This window comes from Heptranchias perlo, chromosome 9 (assembly GCF_035084215.1).
Source record: "Heptranchias perlo isolate sHepPer1 chromosome 9, sHepPer1.hap1, whole genome shotgun sequence".
Taxonomy (NCBI): Eukaryota; Metazoa; Chordata; class Chondrichthyes; order Hexanchiformes; family Hexanchidae; genus Heptranchias; species Heptranchias perlo.
Genome location: NC_090333.1, coordinates 27,494,569 through 27,518,558, shown reverse-complemented (window position 1 = coordinate 27,518,558; position 23,990 = coordinate 27,494,569). Strand labels below are relative to the sequence as shown.

Below are 23,990 nucleotides of genomic sequence, written 5' to 3'. Positions count from 1 at the left end.
TTCTGTAAGACAGAAAAAAATTGGGCCACATTACAGGTGTGGACCCTTTGTCTGAGCTGGAAATGAACCATTTAAATGATGCAAGTCAAAAGGGTGGGGGGGGGGGGAAAAGAGAGGCTGAATGCCCAAACAGATTTCATTGAAAGGCCGGAAAGAGGTGAAAACAGGTCAATTCTGTGAGGCAACGAAAAAACATTTATAAACCAAAAACTAAAAGAAAAACTGCAAATGCTGGAGATTGGAAAATAAAACAGAAGCAGACAATGCTGGGGGGGCTGGAGTCTGTCAGCACCTGAAAAGAAAACAATAAAATATTCTGTTAAAAGCTCCACACTCCATACCCAGATACCAACAGACACATTGTGCATCCCCAGCACTCCCTGCTTTGAATAAAATGGGAGAAATAGCCACGGTCTGAAGTTACTAAAGTCAATCTTCCAACAGAAGGCTGCAGGGTTTCTAGGAGAAAGATTAAGTATTGTTCCTGAAACTTGTATTGAGCTTGGTTGGAACAGTGTAGGTGGCAAAAGACAGAAGTCAGAATGGAAATGGGAAGGGGAGTTAAAGTGGCAGACCACAGGGAGGTCAATCACACATGGACAGAAGAGGGATTCAGTAAAACATTTGGCCACCCTGACTTCCAGTTCCTGTGACACTTTCCAATGAAACTATAATAGATTCAACACCTTGTTCATTCACCTTTTTCCACACTACTGTTCAAACACTTTCCATCATGTGACACAGCAAGTTAATTTTTTCCTTGCATCTAGTGTGCTGCATATGCTACTCATACGGGCAGGTGCCAAATGCAGATTTAATGACCATTAAGTTACAGAAAAAATTTTATTTCCTAATTTTGTTCACAAGCAACATAATTGGAGATTAACTAATCTGCTTAAATTTTTCCTCCCATTTACACAAGCTTAAAACAGTGGCAGAAAAAGTCTGATGCGATTGGTAGACACGTACTGCAGTATGAATAACATTCCCCAAGGCTAGAAATAAATGACCGCAGAACAGTATAACATTGTTTATTGATTCAGTATAATTTCAGACACTAATAAAATATCACAAGTGAAGGTCGTAATAAGGCATCCCAGAATCCAGTCTTCAATAAATGTGCTTCAGAATTGGAACATTACCATTCTATAATATCTATAAAGCATCCCAAACAAAAGCTCATTATCACTGTAGTTAAAGGGGACTGTAGTTAAGGTGGGACAGAAGTACTTTAAAAAGACATTATTTCTTGCAGAAAATCTGTTAAGTCCGTATACATGGGATCAGCTTCCAGCTGTATGGACAAGATCCCTACCTCTCCACCACTTTCCTCAATCCCACAACCATTTCCACGCTGTCATTAAGTTGCAAATTAGCCCAAATATCCTACAATTGAACACTGGGAAGATCAAAGAGATCATTTTCAGCCCCTGCCAAAACTGCACACTTTTGCAATCGAGTCAATCCCTGCCCTTCACTGCTCACAGGCTGAATCAGTCAGCACACAACCTGGGCATTTTGTTTGACTCAGAGCTAAGCTTCAAACCCGTATCGTACACCACTTACTTTCACCTCCACAACATTACTTGCCTCCACTGTCACCAAAACCCTTATCCATGCCTTCATCATCTCAAGACTCAATTTCTCCAATGCCTTCCTCGCAATTCTCTCAACTTCTGCCATCTATAAGCTTCAAATCTTCCAAGCAGCCACAGCCTACTCAGCACAAAGCCCCACTTGTCCATCACCCTTTGGTGACCTCCATTGGCTCCCCTTATTCCATTGGATTTAATTTAAAATCCTTGTCTACAAATCCCTCCACAGCCTCTCCCCATACCTCTGCAACCATCTCCAGATTTATGTCCCTCTGTTTCCGGCCTCCTGTGCATTTCCCTTCCCTCGGTTCCATCTTCAGTGGCAGAGCCCACAAGCATCTAGGGCTTACACTTCACAACTCTCTCCCTATACTCTCTGCCTCTCTATCTCTCTATCTCTCTCCCTTTAAACAGCTTCCAAAACTCTCCCCACCATTAAAATCTTTTTCAAAACATCTAATCCTTCCACAAAGCTTCTGTGTCTGCTCTCTTTCTCCTTTAAAGCACTTAATGACCGTAATACAGAAAAGTATCCTAAGTGCAAGTTGCTGTAATTATTTCTAAATATGTAACAATGAGGCAGGTCAGAAAGTAGCTTATAAAGTTGCACAACATCAAAAATCAAAGCTCTCTCTTTCATCAGGAGACCCATCATGGTCGGTCTCCACACAGTTATTCCCTCTTTCAACCTTTCCAGAATGCTGTTTCCCTTTGGATGAATGACATAGTACAACAGCTTGAAACTTACAACACTTGCACAGCAAAGCTAACAGGGCTCACCGTTATTTCAGTGAAAATGGAGGAGCAAGTTCCGGAGAGCACACAAGCGCAGTGAAATGCAGAAATCCAGAACTTGCTCTTCCTGATTCACTGCTGATCTTAAAGCTTTGCGTTAAAGGGATCTCGCCGGCTGCAACCAATAAACCAGCGTGAACTTGCTCTCCTGCCCAGCTGGAAATGAACTAATCTTGCCATGAGAAAGGTATGCTGAGTTTTTTTATAAGGTCTAAACTAACTTTTAACAGCGTGGTAAGTATTAATGACTGCCAAACAACCTCAATGGCACTGAAAATTAACTTAAAAATGTGGAGTCTCATTACTCCTGATTTTAATAGTTCTTGGACATTTAAAAAAATTAATTTTAATTAAAAAAGTTAAAATTTTTTAAAACTTTTTTCTTTGTCTCTTTTATCTCAGTCTTTACCCCTCTCTCTTATTTTATATAACATTTACTAACCTTATTGGGCACTTCCAATTTACTAACCTTATTGGTTTTTAGTCTGTGCAGCGGTTTGTGAATGAGTTTCGCTTCCTGGTTCTCACAGCAAACCTTCAAGCTGATTGGTTGAGGGGACATGGAGCTCCTCTCCCCTTTCACACAGCCCGGGAAAGAACGCTGCAGTCTTTTGAACTCGCCATTCAAGGAAGTTGCCGCCAAAGAGAACGCGGTAACTTGGTGGATGAGTTTAAATCCAATGAGCGGCGAATACTGTTGGTTCGCCGCTCAGAGCAATTTACAGGCCATTGTTATCTGAGACAGCCAGCAGCAGGAATTTGCTAATCATAACATTCAAATCTGAAGCCTTGTGTATCAGGAGAGTTATAAATGTATTTAAAGGAAAGTTATACAGACAGATTTTTAAAATTGTAAACTTCTTTAATAAATCTTTGTCAGTCCATCCATTTATCATTTAACTTAGATTTCAGCCCATTTGCTCACACAATTGACTACTTCCAATGCTGCACTTCCTTCAACTAGTGCCCTCTTCCTCATAGGCAATCGCAATCCCCTTCCGCCCTTCCACTGCTTTTGACACAGGAGTCTCCCCAAGATTCTGCTCCAGACCCTGCCAGCTCCTAGTTGCTAAGAACGAGGCTGTAAAATAAGTAATTTCCATGTCAGTACCACAGTCTATATAATGAGAAAGGAGAAGACAGAATAACTAATGAATATCTGGGATTGAGTTAAAGACTAACCTAATGGAAGGATTCAAAAAGATATCGCACATATTAAAAGTTAGGGAAAAGAAAGCAGTGGCACAATTACATACATATAAAAATTCATTGGAAAAGGGAATAGTGCCAGAGGACTGGTGGACAGCTGATATGATTCCTATATTTAAAAAGGGGCTTAGAACAAATCCAGGGAACTATAGACCAATTAGCTTAACGTCGGTGGTAGGAAAGATAATGAAATCCTCCCTCAAAGATGTAATAGAAAAACATCTAGAATCCAAAAATAATCATAGAATCATAGAAGTTACAACATGGAAACAGGCCCTTCGGCCCAACATGTCCATGTCGCCCAGTTTATACCACTAAGCTAGTCCCAATTGCCTGCACTTGGCCCATATCCCTCTATACCCATCTTACCCATGTAACTGTCCAAATGCTTTTTAAAAGACAAAATTGTACTAATGAATAGTCAGCACAGATTTCAAAAGGGAAGGTCATACTTGACCAACCCTATTGAATTCTTTGAAGTAACAGAAAGGGTAGACAAGGGTAATGCAGTAGATGTAATATATTTGGATTTTCAAAAGGCCTTCGATAAGATACCGCATAGTAGACTTATAACTAAGGTCAGAGCACGTGGAGTCAGGAGACAGGTAGCAGAATGGATAGCAAGCTGGCTACGAAGCAGAAAACAGAGAGTAGGGGTTAAAAGGTAGCTACTCAGGCTAGCAAAAGGTGGGAAGTGGTGTTCCACAAGGATCGGTGCTGGGACCACTGTTGTTCACTGTTCACAAACGATTTGGACTCGGAAATCGGAAGTACAATTTCAAAATTTCCGGATGACATCAAAGGGTATAGTTAATACTGAGGAAGACTGCATCAAAATACAGGAAGACATTAATAAATTTGCAGAATGGGCATGTAATTGGCAAATGAATTTCAATATAGATAAGTGTACGGTGGTACATTTTGGTAGGCAGAATAAGGAGGTCACATACTCTTTGGAAAATAAGAGTCTAAATGGGGTAGAGGAGCAGAGGGATCTGGGGATACAGATAGACAAATCACTAAACGTAGTGACACAGGTTAATAAGGCCATAAAAAAGCAAACCAAGCAGTGGGGTTATATTCTAGAGGGACAGAATTGAAAAGCAGAGAAATTATATTAAACTTGTATAAAATCTTAGTTAGATCACACTTGGAGTACTGTGAACAGTTTTGGTCTCCATATTATAAAAAGGATATAAAGGCACTGGAGAAGGTGCAAAAAAGATTTGCCAGGATGATACCAGAAATGAGAGGTTATACCTATCAGGAAAGATTGAATTGGCTGGGCTCTTTTCTCTAGAAAAAAGACTGAGGGGTGACCTGATAGAGGTCTTTAAGATTATGAAAGGGTTTGATGGTTAGACCGTAGAGAAGATGTTTCCACTTGTGTGGGGGGGGGCGCGCAGAACTAAGGGCCATAAATATAAGATAGTCACTAATAAATCCAATAGGGAATTCAGGAGAAACGTCTTTTGCCAGATAGTGGTTAGAATGTGGAACTCGGTACAAGGAGTAGTTGAGGCGACTGGCATAGATGAATTTAAGGGGAAGCTAGATAAACACATGAGGGAGAAAGGGATAGAAGGATTTTGTTGATAGGATTAAATGAAGAAGGGTGGGAGGAAGCTCGTGTGGAGCATAAACACCGGCATTGACCTGTTGGTATGGGGGGGGGGGGGGCAGGATGAGGGTGTTGGAGGTGGAGTGGAGGCGGGGGGGTATATACGAATGATTGCCCAGGGGATGATTAAAAGTCTAATCAAATCGAGCAGCTCAGACAGGTTACAATCAAACATGTACAAATGGGATTGAGCTACAAACTAATCCAATGAAGGGGTTAAGATTGTTTATATGGAATAAATACTTGGGACTGATAAGACAGTGATTACTTTAACTAAATCAAAAGCAAAATACTGCAGATGCTGGAAATGTGTAATAAAAACAGAAAATGCTGGAGAAGCTCAGCAAGTGAGGCAGCATCTGTGGAGAAAGAAACAGATTTAACATTGAAGGCACAAGGTCTTCGACCTGAAACATTAATTCTAATTATTTTAACTATTCAGATGACCCAAGTAGTAACTTCCAATATTATTTATAATATGGTAATCCATTTTCTTAAGGCTCAAAAATGTTCATAGAAGATTAAATAGAATTCCCTTGATAGCTCAGTTGATAAATGCATGATGTGGAGATGCCGGTGATGGACTGGGGTGGACAAATGTAAGGAATCTTACAACACCAGGTTATAGTCCAAAAAATAAATTTGTTGGACTATAACCTGGTGTTGTAAGATTCCTTACATTTGATAAATGCACACTTTGGTACCAAATCAGACGAGGAAAGGCCCAGATTTAATCCTTGATACGTGCTCAGTCAGAGCAGCAGCAGGGTCACAATTAGACTGGACTATATGATTGCCATTAAGCAAATTCTGTTGGAAAGAGCGTGTGTGGTGTGTAAAGCAACAACAACAACTTGCACTTATACAGCACCTTTAACATAGTAAAGTGACCCAAGGCACTTCACAGGAGCGTTATCAAACAACGAGCCACATAAGGAGATATTAGGACAAGTGTCTAAAAGCTTGGTCAAAGTGGTAGGTTTTAAGGAGCAACTTAAAGGAAGGGAGAGGTAGAGAGGCAGAGAGGTCTGGCGAGGGAATTACAGAGCTTAAGGCCTAGGCAGCTGAAGGCACGGCCACCAGTGGTGCAGCGATAAAAATTGGGGATGCTCAAGAGGCCAGAATCGGAGGAGCGCAGAGATCAGAGGGTTGTAGGGCTGAAGGAGGTTAGAGGTAGGGAGGGGCGAGGCCATGGATAGATTTAAAAACAAGGATGAGAATTTTGAAATCGAGGCATTGCAGGATGTAGGTCAGCAAGCACAAGAATGACGGGTGAACAGGACTTGGTGCGAGTTAGGATACGGGCAGCAGAGTTTTGGATGAGGGTGCAAGGTGGGAAGCCGCCCAGGAGAGCATTGGAACAGTCCAGTCTAGAGGTAACAAAGTCATGGATGAGGTATTCAGCAGCAGATGAGCTGAGGCAGGGGCAGAGACGGGCGAAGTTATGGAGGTGGAAGTAGGCTGCCTTGGTGTTGGAGAGGAGACATAGAATCATGGAGGAGAGCATTTGTGCCGGTGCTACCTCCCTGACTGTGCTAGTCATAACGAGCACCATATTGTCCTAAATAACCTGCTGACACTCATTGGCTAGACTCACTTATGAACATCAGTCACTTGGGATAGATACCAGAGACTGGCTGGAACTTAAATGAATTATAACCAGTAAGAGAAGGATTAAACAACTATTAATGTAATTTTATTAAGATAAGAAAATTCTATCACGTATGTAAATCCAGTAAAACAATGCATTTTTTCATTAAAATCTACTGATGTTGCCAGCTGCTCATACCGTAACCTTGGTCTTGCAATCTTGTAAATCACCCTCTTCATGTCACTTGATATGAAGCCTTATGGCTGAGCCCAACCAACCATGATGGTTACAGTTCCAAAATTAGATTTCCCATTGGTAAAACTCCAAAATGGGAAAATTTAAACATGGCAAAAAGAAATACCCAAGGACATAACTCAACAAAGTTCAATTTGAATGCTATTCTCCAGATGCCACCTTACTTTGCTTTCTTGTTGATGGTCCACTTCTATGAAAACCAAGCATAACAAACAGCGAGAACCCCCACATTAAAATCAGGCATCATGGTGAAGTATGACACTACATCAAATAGGTACTCAGTGTGTTAGGCCTTGGAATGGTTTTGAGGCTGGAATTTGCCAATTAATCAGCTCAGAGTCTTGGCTGTCAGGGGTGGGTGCTGAAGGGAAGGCATTTCCTGCACAAGGGGTGGGGGGAAAGTGTTATTTTTTTTTTAAAAACAAAAATTAGGAGGCAAGGCAATGCAAACACAATCTTCAAATATATTATATACTCCCACCACCCAGTTAGTGTCATAAATATCAAGCCATCAGAAATTTGCATTTAAAGGCTGATAAATTGAACACTTGCTCTAAAAGCCAGTCTATTCTGATCACTTGCCACCTTATCATACTATATAACTAGATGCATGCTGCCACTCAATACTAATGTCCTTCTGCAACTGGAGGGTACATCTCCAATATACAAGGAATTAAAAGGCTACGACTTATTGTCATGCCAATTCTGACAAGTCTCACTGACTTACAGCTAGATTAAATTATTTAAGATAATCTGTCTGAAAATATTTACCATCTCACTGATTTTGTTTAAACTGTGTACTTTTTTGGGGGGGTTTGGATAAATAGCTTGGTTTTATAACGAACTGCATTTTCTACAGTAAATACAAACAGTAAGCCACTCAAGTGTCAGTGCTACCTATCATCACTCACTCATTTTAACCCCTGACTCAGTATTTGTGAAATGGTGATGAAGTGAAAGGTGTTTCACGGTGTTCAGTATCTTCATGGAAACTAGTTTTTGGAATTTGACACCTCTGCTCTAAAATCAAGATTTCAATGAACAGTAGTCATTTTTTTTTTAAAAAGCACAAACCAGAGAACAACATTTTTTTTAAAAACAGAACAGATTCTGGAATGGGGTGGGGGGTGGGGTGTGGGGAGAGCGGGGAGTGGCACTTTCTTTTCAGCACCAGAACCAAACATTCAACTCCAGTCCAGACTCAAAGCATGAAAGTTACTTTTCTCTCTGCCAACTGCAACAATCTATGTAAAATAAGGGACAAGACACCTTGGTCTACTCATGCCCCTCCCCCACCCACCCCCCCTTGCAGCACTGGTAAAGGCATGGGAGCAGATCACCCGTCTGCCCGCTTGCGATGCGATGTGTGGGTAGAAGCTCGAGAGCATAAAAAGACGACAAAAAGATTAACTTCTTCTCCCTCTCCAATTACTGATGTTGATAGTCAATCTTTAAATTGTAACTTAAAAAATACAGCCCTGACTAGGAGTTTTACCTGCTGAGTGTGACTGGGTAACTGCTAAAGCATCATTCCTGTGGATCAAAGATGTGCCAGATGCTTTGTTCTGCCACTCTGACTTCAGCAAGTGCGTTGCTCGCAGGCCCCCAGTTATTAGTGAGACATCAGTCTCCTCACCATTGAAGGTCTCATCTGGAAATTCAACATGGCAGCAGGCACCTGTGAAACAGAATAGGAAAATAATTGTGACATGTAATGAGCATTGTTGTTAGTCAATTGCAATCTAGCATATACACAAGGTATTGGTGGTTAGATCATTGAAAAAAAATTACAAGGAGGGAAGGTTAGTAACATAGAACCCATCCATTTTAGGGAACTGGGTGGTGCAACAAGCTGTCCTCACAACTCCAGGGTCTGGGTTTGAAGCTACCTCACACTGCTGTAATGAGCTTGGGCAGTCTTAACCTTGTTCCTACTGGCTGTGGGTATGCTGAACATAAATTTACCATAATCTACGACTAATTGGTTACATCACAAGGGATAACCAATAGGCCAATATCCATACTGGTAAAATCAAGGGCATGGGTTTAAAACATGTTGCTGGGTAGACTACAGTGAGCTTTACTCTGCATCTGGCCCAAATTATGCCAAGGTGTGGTTCATGCATATATTGGTTGTGAAAAGTGTTCCATTCCCTAACACTACTGACCTCCCTCAAGCATAAAAGATTAACTAAAATGTAATAGTGAACTTCTTGAGTCTGTTGCTGGACCAAAAAAAATTAGGCTGCAGGTAAGCAGAAATGCACAACTGCTACAATTCTCTTAGCCTTGTCCACATGGAAAGGGATTGCCCACATATGACAAAGATTGCAAAACTCACCGTGGGGCCAGGCAAGGCGGGAGGAAAGAGAGCAAAGTGAGTGGATAAAATCATGGCTATGTCTATAATATATATATAAAAAATAAAATGACCATAATGCCAAATTGCACTCACACACACACTTCCCCTATGTCCACACATGCATCTATGAGGATGTATAGATATACGCACCTGGAAGCAGGTCCCTGAAGTCAGTAATGTACTCTCCAGTCCATTCCCTTGCTTGATTGCAAGCAACCTCCATCTCGTATGGCGTTATAACTGGCCTATAAAACTCGCTGGAATCCAGCAGCGAGTTTTCTGGACAGGCTACAAGCACATATATATCCACCTCCAAGAAATTAGCCAGTTTGGCAGCATTCAGTTTGCCCATTACAAAGGTGTAGCTTTTCTTGCCAGCCTGTTTGATGATCCTTTTAAGATGGTCAATAGTAGAGAGATAGTCAGCGACGCCAAGGGTCCCCACTAAAATCCCCACAACTTGAGCATCCTTGGCTCTTTCAATCATGTAGTATCGCTTCATCAAAGCCCTGTTAACATTCAGGGTTTCCTGTCTCCCGACCCCTTTCACTGGATTAAATGAGCAAAAGGAACATTGATTCCACGTCATCATAAAGTTAGTCAATGTCAGGCCCTCCTGTCCAATGTAGAACATACTGTAGTCTTTCAAGTCACTGTTGGCATTAATGGTGAAGTGCCGGCCAAACTTATGAATAACTTGATGATTTGGCTGGTTGTATGCATGGCTGCAGGATCCGAGGGCAGAATGATGATCAACATCACTTTCACCGGGAAATCCATCAGTCCTGCATGGATCAGGTGTTACATTTTTGTCACAACAAATCACTGAAACCACAAGGTTCTCATACTCTGGGTGAAGAAGCTGCCGTAGTTTTTCTAATAAAAGATCAAACAAGTGCCTTAGAGAGGGCTACATAATGGATGGTTAGATAAAGCAAGAGGGAGAAATTATGTTGTATGCATCCAAAAAATATATCTTTAAGAGATGCAGTTTTGGGATCATGTTCTTAAAGGCAGTGCTCCCAACCAGCTACATTCTATCCAGCTTTTTAGATTCTCCATCTCAGTCACTACTACTGATCTATAGTGAAGTAGGACCAGCTGGGTTGTTTAAAGCACCCTTTAAAGCAATCAGACACAAAATACCTTCATTTTACAGCACAGAGGGGTTGGCAACTAAATGCCAATTGGTCCTCGCACCCCACAATTGGTGGTGGGGGGGAGAAATTAAAAGTACATTCCATCTTTTTACAGCAATCACTGGGAAAGCAATTTCAGTTTCTACAGCATTCATTTTAAAAAAAAATTCTTACAAGTGGGTTCTCATTTATTCATTTCTTCACTGACAACTCATAACTTCCAGTTCAGGACATTACCAAAGATCGGGCGGATGCAACAGAGTCTAAAAGAATGGCCCTCACTGTAAACAAGTCTCTTTTTCTAACTTTATAGCATGGGAGAAAGAACGCACAACATAAGAGGGAAAAGAGGAAAAAAAACTTTCTTACCAAGTACATACAAGTAGATGACATCACACAGGATTATAACATGGGTACACTTGTCTGGATACAGGGCTCGGAAGGAGGCAGCACACTGATGGACATCCACTGGTTTTTGTCCAAACACATACATCACTGGGAGCCTTGTGGAAGGACTGAGACATGCTCTTCCATAATGTACTATACTGTCAGCCTCAAGATGTTCAGCAGCAACTTCATCTACACAGCAGCTACACAACAGACAAGAGATTTTCAAGGAAATTTTAGAATATGTCTGTGACTATGTAGAGAACATAAGATATAGGAGCAGGAGTAGGCCATATGACCCCCTGAGCCTGCTCCACCTCTCAATCAGATCGTGGCTGATCTTCAACCTCAACTCCACTTTCCCGCCTGATCCCCATATCCCTTGATTCCCTTATGGTCCAAAAATCTATCGACGAGTGCACACAATGAGGAAAAATGATTTACAGCTCCAGTAGCCTAGTAGTTATGGTATTGGACTAATAACTGAAAGAAGGTTAAGAGTTCAAATCCCACCATGGCAATAAATCTGGTGATTTGACAGCTAGTACCAGAAAATGACCATGAAAGCTGCTGGAGCTTTTTAAAAACATAACTGATTCACTGATGTCCTCAGGGAAGAGAACCTGCCGCCCCTTCCCGGATGAGCCAACATGTGACTCCAGTTGCACACTACATGGGTGACTCAATGTCCTTGAAATAACTACGGATGAATAATAAATACTGCCTTGCCAGCATTGCCCACATTCCAAGAGTTAAAGATTTGAGACTAAAATAAAAATGAGAAAGTGCAAATCACAATTTCTGTGACCCATCAACACTCAGTCTTAGTACCTGTCCATTAAAAACAATTCCTGTTTTGAACACTGGTTGGCCATGGAGGGATGTGTTATTTTTTTTTAAAAAGACAAACTTTTTGATCTTTTCTACTTTTCAAATATTCTCAAGGCACACTATTCTGACTGTTAGAAGCCTCCGGTAACTCACCTTTAGATTCTTCTTCACTCTTTTTGAGATGTTCCCGGCCTTTATTGTCTACTTCTCCCAAACAACAAAGCTGACATTGCGTATCCAACAAACAGAGAACTATGGGCAAGAACCCATATCCTATCGCTCCATGGGACATCAGCGTGAAAGACACTGCAACGCTCTTTACAATATTTAGCTGCTGGCAATAGCCCAACGGGAAACCACAACAACAATGTCCAATCTTTCTTAATTATGATGCACACCATTAAGTAAGAGAAGGTATCCCTTGTCACTTTCTATCTTACTCAATCCGGGCTGGATTCAAACCACCGTGTAAACGTGAAAGATCAGGATACCCAGCTGTTCATACCATCTCATTTCTAGAATAGCCACTAGCAGCATAATACATTTAGGCCACTGTAGCAATTCTGATCCAATACGTTACCTACTTCAGTAAAAGACAATTTTGTACTTTAGAGACATTTACATTTATCCAAGTCACAATGAAGGTTTCATTCCAATAGATAAGTTAATATCTTTATCCTGATAAATGCAGCATTCACAATCGATGCAAGATATACCCATCAAAAGAAGAAACCCAGTTAAGCTTACTGTTTATTGTTCAAAAACAAGATGTACTGAGTATCAACTTAAATCAGACCTGCCATACGATGTGTCACCCAATATGAAAAGCTTGACATTGGTGTTTTTCTCCAGCTTTGATATAATGGCAGCAGCATCTATGAGAAGTTCATCAGGAAACTGAAGAGCCACCTGTGGGAATTGAGAAATATTTTCAGTATCTACTCCCAGGTACCAGCAAATGCCTGCTATGTAACAACCATAAAGTGTGCACCAACAGCCCCCTGAAGGATGGGTTGACTGCTTTCTGATTTTCCTTCCTTCCATTGCATTGGACCATAGGATACATATATGTGCCTATAATAAAGTTCCTGTTCTTAGTCCCTGCTGCTGGAGATGTCGTGGAGTTAAATGCCTCCCCCACAAAGAGGGAGTGAAATTAGGTACAGTGCCCGACAGGAAGCATCTTATACAATTATCCAAGAGATTCAAACCTTTCTGAAGCCATGATCTGTGATGAAGCTGCAGGTTCTCTCAATCTCATAGACCACATCAATCTCCCTAGGGTTGGTTCTGCTGGCCCTTTCGAGAACATCTATTGACTGCTGAATTGCCTTAGAACCATCATCACTGAATGTTGTAGTCATGACGATCCAACTACTAAGGCAATAAGAAGCAAAAAAGGATTGACAACAGCACTCAGCAAGTTTCTCATTGCTAATTAATTTACACAACAGGTCCCACACTTAATAGAAAACATTGCTTCAGACTGACAGTAGCTGATGGCAGTTTTATACTTACTCAGACTTGCTTTCAGCACCATACATGTTTTCGCCCCAGTAACAAATTGGTTACTGAACATCAATTAGATTATATCAGACAGTTGGTTAGTTAAAATGGAAATCTATTTAACTAAATTGCCAACTAATTCCATGTTATAAAGAGAGATATTGGCACCAATGTCTCAGTTGTCTCCCATTTTGTCTTGTATGCTTTAAAACTGTTGTTAGAGCCAGCATGGGAGAAGACTGACCTCGAATTCGGTGCAGCAGCAATAAACGGCATAACTTAGACCTTTGTCTTAGTGGGAAATTTATGCCTAAATTTGCTGGAGAACTAATTAGAATATGCCACAGCACGCACAGCAATGAATCAAAAGCAGTGGCCAATAGTCAATATATTGATCTCGCTGCTAATGGTGCGTCAGGCCAGTCCCAACATCCACAAACGGTTATAGCATATCTTTTCTATTTTCAGAGTATATTAGTTGAACTATCACCCCAATTTCTGATTAATGGAACAATTATTTATTTGTGTGGATTTTTGATTTCAGGTATCTCCGTCTCTGTATCGTGTAACAAATGGCTACTGTTTCTTTGAGATCTCTGCGCTCCTCCAATTCTGGCCTCTTGTGCATCCCCTATTTTAATCACTCCACCATTGAAGGCTATGCCTACAGCTGCCTAAGCCCTAAGATCTGGAATTCCCTCCCTAAAACTTCTCCAACTCTCTACCTCCCTCGCCTCCTATAAGACACTCCTTAAAACCTACCACTTTTGGACCAAGCTTTTGGTCATCTGCCCTAATATATCTTAATGTGGCTTGGTGTTAGGTTTTGCTTGGATTTCTGGAGTCAGGAGACGTGAATATATCTCACAAAGGATCAGGCTACTTCCCAAATTGACAGCCTTGATTTGAAGGAGTTTGGGAGAGGGGAGTGGGGCGGTGTGCCCAAAACCAAAGAAAAACAGCAAAGAAAACAGCAACCAGAGGACAGCATAAATTAATATAACATTAAACATCAAACAAAAAATGGGCTCGATCACAAATGCACAGACAACCTGACCCCAGGCTAGACATGCACAACTGAATTTGCTTTTAAGGGGGTATGGTAGCGGACTAGGAACCCAGAGGTTCGGAGTTCAAATCCCACCATGGCAAATTATGAAATTAAATTCAATAAAACTGGTAATTTGTGGGCTTAGTACCAGGGAAATGCTGCCTGTGTCACTCACCTCACGAACTAAAAAAGAAACAGGCAACAAAACTCATCAAGAATTGCAAGTAGAAGGAAGGATTAAAACAGTTCTTTGAGAAGGTGGTAGATCTCTGGAGTAGGGTTGCCAATCCTCCCAGATTATCCTGGAGTCTCCCAGAATGAACGATTAATCTCCTGGACACTGCTGCCCGGGAGACATTTTCTTCTCCTGTTTCGCTCGGGCCGGGCTCATAATAAAGGGCTGTAACGCACCCAGGATGCAGTGCAACCCTGGTGCAGGAGTGGTTCACTAAAACCATGCAATAGAGGAGTTTCTGGAGTGCAGAGGATCATGGGTATTGTAGCTGCCATTATTGACCGATTGCCGCTAGGATTGACATGTTGGACGACCAATGGCGGAAGCGGGAGGCATGGCAGTTGGACGCAGGGGGTCATGTGATAAAAGCTCCTGGAATACAGTCCACCAGAGTTGGTAGCCTTACTCTGCAGAAGTGTTATTACAGAGATTTGTAACACTATAGAGGCAAGTATATGAGTAAGTTTAATGATCTTGGTATGATTTACTTTGTGTATGTTAGATTATACTAATACATAAGCTGTGTTGGAAATCATGCTCCAAGGTGGCCACTGAAACCAGTTTATGCAATGTAGTTTAGAGGTGGGGAAAAACAAGCAAATGAATTGGTTGGGTTTACTAACTTTTCCCAATTGCTTAGAGTGCAAATGAATGAAAAAACATTTTCATTTAGTCAGTGGGATATTTGACCCAATTAGCATGGTTAACTTAACAGACTGACTTCAAAAAAATTCACTAATTTTTGCACCATGAACATTTTTGAAGTATGAAGCTTTTTGAACATGAACTAGACCCAAGACTTAAGACCGATAGAGCTAAACTCTAGATTGCTTGAAGGAGAAAGAGATAAAACCAGAAAAAAGTCAACACCTAGCGCAGCTAAAACAACAACTTGCATTTATATAGCACCTTTAGCATAGCAAAACGTCCCAAAGCACTTCACAGGAGTGTTATCAAACAAATTTGACCCCAAGCCACTCAAGGAGATATTAGGACAAGTGAGCAAAAGCTTGGTCAAAGAGATAGGTTTTAAGGAGGGTCTTAAAGAGGGAGAGGCGGAGAGATTTAGGATGGGAATTCCAGAGCTTAGGGCCTAGGGAGCTGAAGGCACGGCCGCCAATGGTGGAGCGATTAAAATCAAGGATGCGTAAGAGGCAAGAATTGGAGGAGCAGAGATCTTGGATGATTGTAGGGCTGGAGAAGGTTACAGTGATAAGGAGGCAGGGCCTATGGAGGGATTTGAAAAGAAGGATGTGAATTTTAAAATCGAGGCATTTCTGGACCAGGAGTTAATGTAGATCAGCGAGCACAGGGGTGATGGGTGAACAGGACTTGGTGTGAGTTAGGATACAGGCAGCAGAGTTTTGGATGAGCTCAAGTTATGGAGGGTGGATGATGGGAGGCCGGCAAGGTAAAAAAAAATCCATTGTTCTGCATTTCTTTGCAACTCCCTCCCCCACCAATGTAATAAAGGTGATGCAGCTCAATATAACCATCAATCTAAACATACTTTAAGACTAAAGTGCTCTCTAGTAAAGGGATCAGAGATTCACAAACTATTTCAAATGTGCTGCCTACAATTCATTTAGAACTGGATTGTAACCCTTTACACAAGACTTTAATCTAACTGAGGGATTCAGATACTGCAGAACTGTTTAAAAGCATGGTCAGAAATTTCATGCAGAGCTAATTTTTGTGAAAAAAAGTGCATGTGTAGACTCCACACAGTTTAAATAGTCCCAGTAAGTGGACGTTTGCAGGTTAGGTTTCTCCATGACAAACCCTAATTTTTTTTGACTATGTTAATTAGTTCTACAATAGTTTCTACATAGAACTAAAACAAAAAATGATCCCTGACTGTCATATCCCACATCCACACCCACTCTCACTATGGACCAGACTGCTTTCACATCACAAGAGAAGCTGTAACAGCACCTGATCAGTTTCACTGTGAAAGCAATAGCAGAGTGTTAGCTGTGACATTTAACAGGGCTATCCAGGAGAACGTCAAGATGAACATCAAATGTCTAGAAAGGGGATTCAGATGCAGACTGGAAGGCAGGGAGAGGAACTTAAAAGCATAAGGGCAGTTACAAAGAGCTTTAAAACAGATGCATTTGCATCATGTGTGGCTATAGAAGCATAGTGTTTGCGTTACTGGACTAGTAATCCAGACGCCTCCACCTCTCTCTCCTCCTTTTAAGACGCTCCTTAAAACCTACCTCTTTGATCAAGCTTTTAGTCACCTGAGCCAATATCTCCTTATGTGGCTCAGTATCAAATTTTGTCTGCTAACAGTGAAATGCCTTGGGATATTTTACTACATTAAAGGCGCTATATAAGTGCAAGCTGTTGCTGTTGCCTTTTTGTGCAGATAAGGCAGACACCAAGCCGTAAAACTTGAACATTTTCTCAAAAGGAATACATTCCAAGAAAAATTAACAAGTCATGAGATGGGGGAAGAACAGTTTTTGGAATGTGGTAAGCATTGGATTAATGAAGGCCCCGGGGCAAATTACAACATTATCAATGATTTAATGATTCCGAGGTATAACGTAAACCCAATAGCATTGTTAATTCTTCAAAAAGGTGGTTTACTCAAACTCCTCCACCATCATTGCCAACATTACAACAGTGACTACATTTCAAAAGTACTTCATTGGCTGTAAAGCGCTCTGAGTCGTCCTGAGGTTGTGAAAGGCACTATATAAAAAAGCATGTCTTTCTTTCTTAAAAAGGCAGTCACAGATTACAAGGCTACAGATGGACCTAAGATTCAGCCGACCCATAAATAAACAATGCGACTTCCCCGTTGCTGCTCTTCCCCAGAAACTAAATAGAAATTAAAGTTAAATTCCCATCGAGTTGATTCTTCGCTGCACCACTGGCACTGTGCAATCTGGCCCACAATCTACATGAGCTGGGTGACACAGCCCCGAATACTGCGTGTGGAGGGACTCACAGGATGTGCGAATCTCATGGCGGGCCCAGTACAACCAGCTGCCCCATGGTTTATAAGGACTATTGCACCGGTTATGAAGCTTGAAACCCTGTGGCCTCAATGTATCTCACACACATAACCCGACAAGGGCCTCCGTCCACCTTCAGCCTCCATCACAGCCCAACCGCCACTCACTCACCGACTCTCCACTGCCATCCGTGGGGCGGCAACCTCGCTGAGACTCAGCCAATCGGTGAGCACCTCGCCGAGACTCAGCCAATCGGTGAGCACCTCGCCGAGACTCAGCCAATCAGTGCTCACCTCGCTGAGACTCAGCCAATCGGTGAGCACCTCGCCGAGACTCAGCCAATCGGTGAGCACCTCGCTGAGACTCAACCAATCGGTGAGCACCTCGCCGAGACTCAGCCAATCGGTGAGCACCTCGCCGAGACTCAGCCAATCGGTGAGCACCTCGCTGAGCCTCAGCCAATCAGTACGCACCTCGCTGAGACTCAACCAATCGGTGAGCACCTCGCCGAGACTCAGCCAATCGGTGCGCACCTCGCTAAGATTCAGCCAATCAGTGCGCTCATTGCTGACCCCTCAGCCAATCAGTGGTCTTACCAAAGAACCAATCAAAACTGGGCAAGATCCTTGCGTGTTCGGGAATGGTCACAATCGGCTAATCACAACGCAGCTCGCCGTCGGCCAATCAGGGCCGAGATCTCCTGGAACGGCCCGGTGTCGGTGGACGAGGCCGTTCATCATCTTTATCAGAATCGTAGATTCGCTATTGTTTTGCTTTTCAATCCCTCTTTTCGAGCTACGGATTACTTTTTTCTGGTTTCGGATCTTTTCATCAGGATCACAACGAAGTTTGCATTAAACGGTTTGCGTCTTTATTAAAGTCCCTATTCGGTTCTTTCGGTAAATGTCAAGTCCCAGAATGGTGAGCCCGCCCGCGCATGCGCAGACAGGAAACGGACTTTATTGTTTCACGAAGACTGATTACGTCACAGAAAGATCGTTGACGTCACTCACATTCATTCCAAAAGCTGAAGGGGCAAAATCAACAGGTCCATCTCTCTGAGGCTCAAGAAAGCATTTGACCCTGAAAATATTTACCCAATTAAGATGATAATGCCGAATAGTAAGTATGTAATATCATTAGGATTTCAAATCACACATTAGAAAGAATTTGCATTTATATATTGCCTTGTGACGTCCCAAAGTACTAATAACTGTTATTACTTAGGCATAATACATTAATGTTTTGCTCTTGTATATAATGTCAACTGAATCCTAAGAGAAAACTACAGCCTTAATATTTACTTTCAGCTATCAATATATGTATGTATTAGCTTTCTGCCTTATTCCTGTTGTTTTTGTTATGTAGAAATACTCCCATGATGCTTCCGCTCATCTTAAAAGATATTGTTAGAAATTAGCTTTCAGGAATGCACAATGAGAGAGATTGAACTAGACTTCTTAATGCAATGAGAGCCTGAGGAAGGCTGAAGGCAGTAACCGAGAATATCTTGGAAGAATTTCTACACAGCATTGAAGACAGAAATAAGTCAAAATCTTAATTAATCTTTTATATCTGTTATAAATAGATACAAGAATACACATATCTGTTTTATTTTCAGATTGGATTTGTCCCTTTTTCATTACCTTTGGAGCATGTATGATATTAACAACTGTCACCTGTTGTCTGTTTCACTTGAGGAAGACCAGAAACCAGAAAAAAGAGATAATAGAATGGGTGAATGCTGTGAAATATGGGGGACAGGTGTACCATCCATTACTACACTGGATTAAGAACAACAGTGATTTATCCATTAAAACTAGAGTGTGTTGCTCAGGAAATGAGGAATGCAAGAAAAGAAAGATTTGGAAAGCTCGCAACATATTACCAGTAAGGTACAAGAAGATACTAGAGGAACCAAGTCTGCTTAATCGTGAAGCAGGTGACTGTAATAGTACACGGATTGAAAACAAGCCTTTCCCAAAGCCACCAGTGGACGTTGCCTCAGGTGAAGACAGCTCCCTGCATAGTTCTCCCTCAAATACTGAGAAATCCCTAGAACAAATCTTCCCAACCTCTCTTTTTCTGGATGAAATGTATGCTAATATTCACAAGTATGTGGTGGAACTTGATCAACAGCAACCTGCCATAGTTTGCCCAGCTATGAGTGATTCCTTAAGTTCATCAGACAACCAGGGGTATTCAGACTCTATTGCAGCTAGACTATCTGATTTAAAGCCAGCAAAGCATGAGGTTTTAACCATCAAACATGAGTACAGTGAAACACCAGTACTGTCTGAATCAAACTCAGATAGCCAGAAATCAAGTGTCCATTCTGTCCCTGACACTGTCTCTTTGTGAAAATTTTCTCCATCTATTTCAGGTTCTATATGCCCAATGCATCTGGTAGTATTCATAGTGTTTTTAACATGCCAAATTATGGGATTCTAAGAAGGTCAGCATTATTCCAAGATTCCACTATTCCCACAATCTGAATAATCAGTATGGTTTTCATCTGTTCTTGCCTCTAACACTTTTAAGATCCAGTCTCCAAATTTCACTTTGTTATCCAGTAATATCCATGTCTTCTGTTGAACATCTGGTGTGGCCCATATTGGAACTGTTTTCTAAACACCAGAAGCGTAGTTAAAAAAACAAACCAATAAAGGAAACGTCTATTTCAGTGCTGACTTCTTGTGGTTTAAAGTGCAAATCTATTGTATAAGTAATAAGTATGACTCAAACCTTATTGACCCAAAGTTGCACTGAACCTAAATGCTTAACACCTTTTCTTTATGCTTCTAAACATAGTAGTTGTATTTAGAGGTTTCTCATGGCCTGGAAGTTTGGCTTCTCCTCTCCTCACGCCTACATTAATTCCAGGGCAAGGTGACATTCCTCACCCAATTTCTAATCTAGGGTAACATTTACCTCCAGGCTATGCTGTTAATTGATCTACCAGGGTGAGGAGATGAAAATTGACTAGGATTCCTGTTCCAGATCTTTGTCCAGTGACTTCTGCTGGAATTATAGCCTGGATTTTTCTGGCAAAACCCACCCGACTTCAGATGGTACTGAGGTAGTGTGAAACAGAAAATGGCACAGGTAATATGAAATGGAAAGCCTGTTGCAGCCTCCCCACCCCACCACCACCGTCGGGAATGTTCCTCCACCCACCCCAAGAGGGAAGTTGGCCAGCCATCCAGTGACCATACTGTCACATATAAATGGCAACGGGCAGGTGGGGCCCAGGGACCCAACCAATTTCTCTCTTTACCACCACCTTTACTGCTAACCCCAGGGACTGCCAGGAAAGAGATGGCAGTACACCTTGGGGTAACAGCGGGAATCTCGTTAAGGCCATTGTCGGAGGGAGAGGACCTAGTAATGGTCAACTCTCCCTCTCTTCATGCCCCTTACTTGAACTGTGAGTCCCTCAGCTCAGAGAGAGCCTTTTCTGAGAATTTGTCTTAAGGGCACTTCTGCCCCCTTTAAATCATACTCCCACTTCTGCAACACCACTGACTTTATCTTGACAGCATTGGCAGATTCCCTCTGTGTACTGGAGATACTGGCTGAAGCTTATGCTGCCTAATTGATAAGCCCCAAGCAGGAAAATGGGTCGGGTTCAGCGAAGGGTGAGTAGAAATTCTGCCCTACCCTCCCACCACCGACAACAAAACCACAGCAGAGGGAAATTCAGCCCTACATGTGCGTGGACATCAGGTCTAACGTGGGTGCTTGGAAATGACGCCTCCTGTGGTCAAACAGCCTGCCAACACTCGCTATCAAAGCTTATAAATGAATAATGGCCACTTGGGCAAAATACTGGAATGCATCCATAGAATGATAATGAGCAAGCAGTTCCTGCCTTTAGGCGAGCAGGGGAGAAAATTGACAAGGGAAGAAAGAATTATGGTCAAATTTACGTTGATTGTCGACAGCATCAGCCTGGGGTTCTCACCTCTAATTGCTATCTGATGATCTCTGTTGGAATGTGCACATCTGGTTTCAGAGGATAGGATAAGGCGCAGCTGTGATACCGCATAATCAAAAACCCAGCAGCACTCACTGTCTAGGCTAAATCATGAAGAATGGACATTTGGGTGAGGCACTGTGCTCCAACATGAGTCAGCACCTTTAGGAAAGGAATTTGGTAAATGCAGTGCCAGTATGATACTGAGCCATAGAGCAGGAAATTCCCAGCTTCGATTCCTTGTCTGTGTCACATTAGTAATCCCAGGCAGAATGGTGATAGGGGCACCACAATTTGACTTCAGGCTAGGAAGTAGAAAAATGTAAATTATCCCGTGTCACTATTTGACAACAAACAGGGGAGTTATCCCAGTGTCCTGGCTAATATTTATCCCTCAATCAACACCTCCAAAAAATACAGATTAGCTGGTCATTTATCTCTTTGGTGTTTCTCGGACTTTGCTGTGCACAAACTGGCTACCACGTTTGCCTATAAAACAACAATGACTACACTTTAAAAGCAATTTATTGGTTATGAAGCGCTTTGGAACATCCTGACGTGTACGGTGCTATATAAATATAAGTTAATTTTATACAATGAAGTGAGGCCATATGAGGCCTCCATCTCCGAAAGCCTGCTTCTTTCACTGTCCTCTTCTTGTTCTTTCTCTGTATTCTTACTCCATCCCTGTTTTTTTGGTTCTTTTTCCACCTGTGATCCTTTCTGTCTGTCTCTCCCCTCTGGCCCTATCTGTCCCTCCGCTCTTTGTTCTCTGGTGCTATCTCTTCTCTACTTCTTTCTTTCCTCCTCTTCTCCCTTTTTTAAGTCACATTATATATTTGGAAAGATTCCATTATCTCCCTTGCTTCTGTGAACCCTGGAGAGATCTGACTGGATTCACTAAAACAGGAGAGAATGCTTCAGGTGGCCCTGGAGGTCTGGTAAAGGTTGCTTCCTGACTGGTTACCAACTAGTGAACAGCAGTTTCCAGTCCTCTACATCCAGGAGCTTTAAACAGCTTGAAGGTGCCAAAGTTGGCTTTGTGCCCAAGTACAAAGAAGAAGGGAACTACAGGAGCTATCTGGGCCAGATTAAAGAAGCTCACCGTGTGCATTTAGTCCATAGGCTGCCTCTTGAATGTCACAGGTTTAGCAGACAATGGCACTTGCTGCAGTTATGACCTTTCTTTGAAGGCCAACATTACAGTAGAGTTTATAAATGAGAAAGCCCTAGAAACTGATATAAACCCAAGGGGCAATGTTACCCCTTTAATACACTGCAGACTTTCAATTCACTTTTTTAAAAACTAATATATATTTCTGTATATCAAAAGGATCAATTGAAATGTCTTTGTCCTACTGTGTAACTTCAACATTGTTTGGAGCACAGAAAGAGACCATTCAGCCCATCAGGTCTGTGCCAGCTCTTTGATAGTGCAATCCAAAACTAATTCCACTGCCTGTTCTCTCCCAATAATCTTGTATCTTCCTCTACTTTCAATAATTATCTACTTTTCCCTTAAAAAAATAAACCAATGGTACGCAAACAAATTTCCATCCTAAACATTGGACTCACCGCCACATAAATTCCAAAGTAATGACAAATGATGTAACCCAGGCTACCAAATAACAAAGGAAAATTGGAAACAAACCCTCACAATCGTATGCAGTAAAATGTAAAGGAGCCAATTGATATTCATACACCATACCACACCCCACATAAGCTCCACAGAATTCACCCCTCTCTGTCGAAGAAAAGATGGAGAGTATGAGGCCAAACTGGTAAGCCTCGCACAAGTTCCAATCCTGCTCCAAAATCATAAAATTCTGGGCAGCTACCTAGATCACAAAAGGTTATACAATCCCTTTGGTCCCACTTTCCTTCCTGCCTGATCTGTGTCCGAGAGTTGCTGAGATGAACTCTTACTTTCAATAGCAAGAGAATACATCTCTCCCCCACCCTTCCATGATTAAGCCTCACATACAGATCAAGCACGTGTGGGGCATATTCATAGAGCATAACATACAATTTCTGTCTAGACCTGGGAGGGTACCAAGCAGTCTAGAAGCCCATACAATTCCAACCCCTTCACCAACGACATAACACACCTTGGCAGAGTGAAAACCAGGTTGATACAGCAAGGAAGATGGCAGCACACTGACTCTTGCTATGGGCACCACCTCCAGAAAAGGTAGGGTAAGCCCTGCCCACCTGTCACCGCTCCCCCATTGAGAGCCAACTTGATAATGAAATCTGTAGACCTGCTCTACCACTATGCAGTTATGCCAATAGACTCATGAATGTGTGGTCTTGTAAGTGCTGCATAAAAAAATGTACAACTGCACTAACATGTAATCCAGTGCATGTTTTTTTCCTCCAAACACTGACTTTTATTTTCACATATGTTAGAGTAACTGTAAATCCAATTTCATTAGTGACTTACTGATCACTATATCATTCACAAGAAA

At 41.9% G+C, this 23,990-nt stretch overlaps 2 protein-coding genes across 4 annotated transcripts; one reads left to right on the top strand and one right to left on the bottom strand.

The window, feature by feature from the left end:
- Positions 1–1,015: 1,015 nt before the first annotated feature.
- On the bottom strand, positions 1,016–17,754 carry dph2 (diphthamide biosynthesis 2). 3 transcript variants are annotated; one of them, XM_067990078.1, is made up of 7 exons: positions 17,718–17,754; positions 12,997–13,162; positions 12,582–12,694; positions 10,937–11,157; positions 9,579–10,304; positions 8,562–8,744; positions 1,016–3,471 (listed from the first exon to the last, which is right to left on the bottom strand). In XM_067990078.1, exons 1-7 carry the CDS (start codon positions 17,732–17,734, stop codon positions 3,347–3,349), a joined length of 1,551 nt encoding a protein of 516 aa, XP_067846179.1. In that variant the 5' UTR covers positions 17,735–17,754; the 3' UTR covers positions 1,016–3,346. The 3 variants fall into 3 exon arrangements, with proteins under 3 accessions (XP_067846179.1, XP_067846180.1, XP_067846181.1); XM_067990079.1 differs by lacking the exon at positions 17,718–17,754 and adding an exon at positions 17,540–17,710; XM_067990080.1 differs by lacking the exon at positions 17,718–17,754 and adding an exon at positions 17,654–17,697.
- A 488-nt stretch (positions 17,755–18,242) lies between these two features.
- Positions 18,243–20,234, top strand: LOC137325225 (uncharacterized). The gene is made up of 2 exons (XM_067990077.1): positions 18,243–18,668; positions 19,168–20,234. The coding sequence occupies exons 1-2, from the start codon at positions 18,653–18,655 to the stop codon at positions 19,905–19,907; spliced, it is 756 nt and encodes a 251-aa protein (XP_067846178.1). The 5' UTR covers positions 18,243–18,652; the 3' UTR covers positions 19,908–20,234.
- The last annotated feature ends 3,756 nt before the right edge of the window (positions 20,235–23,990 follow it).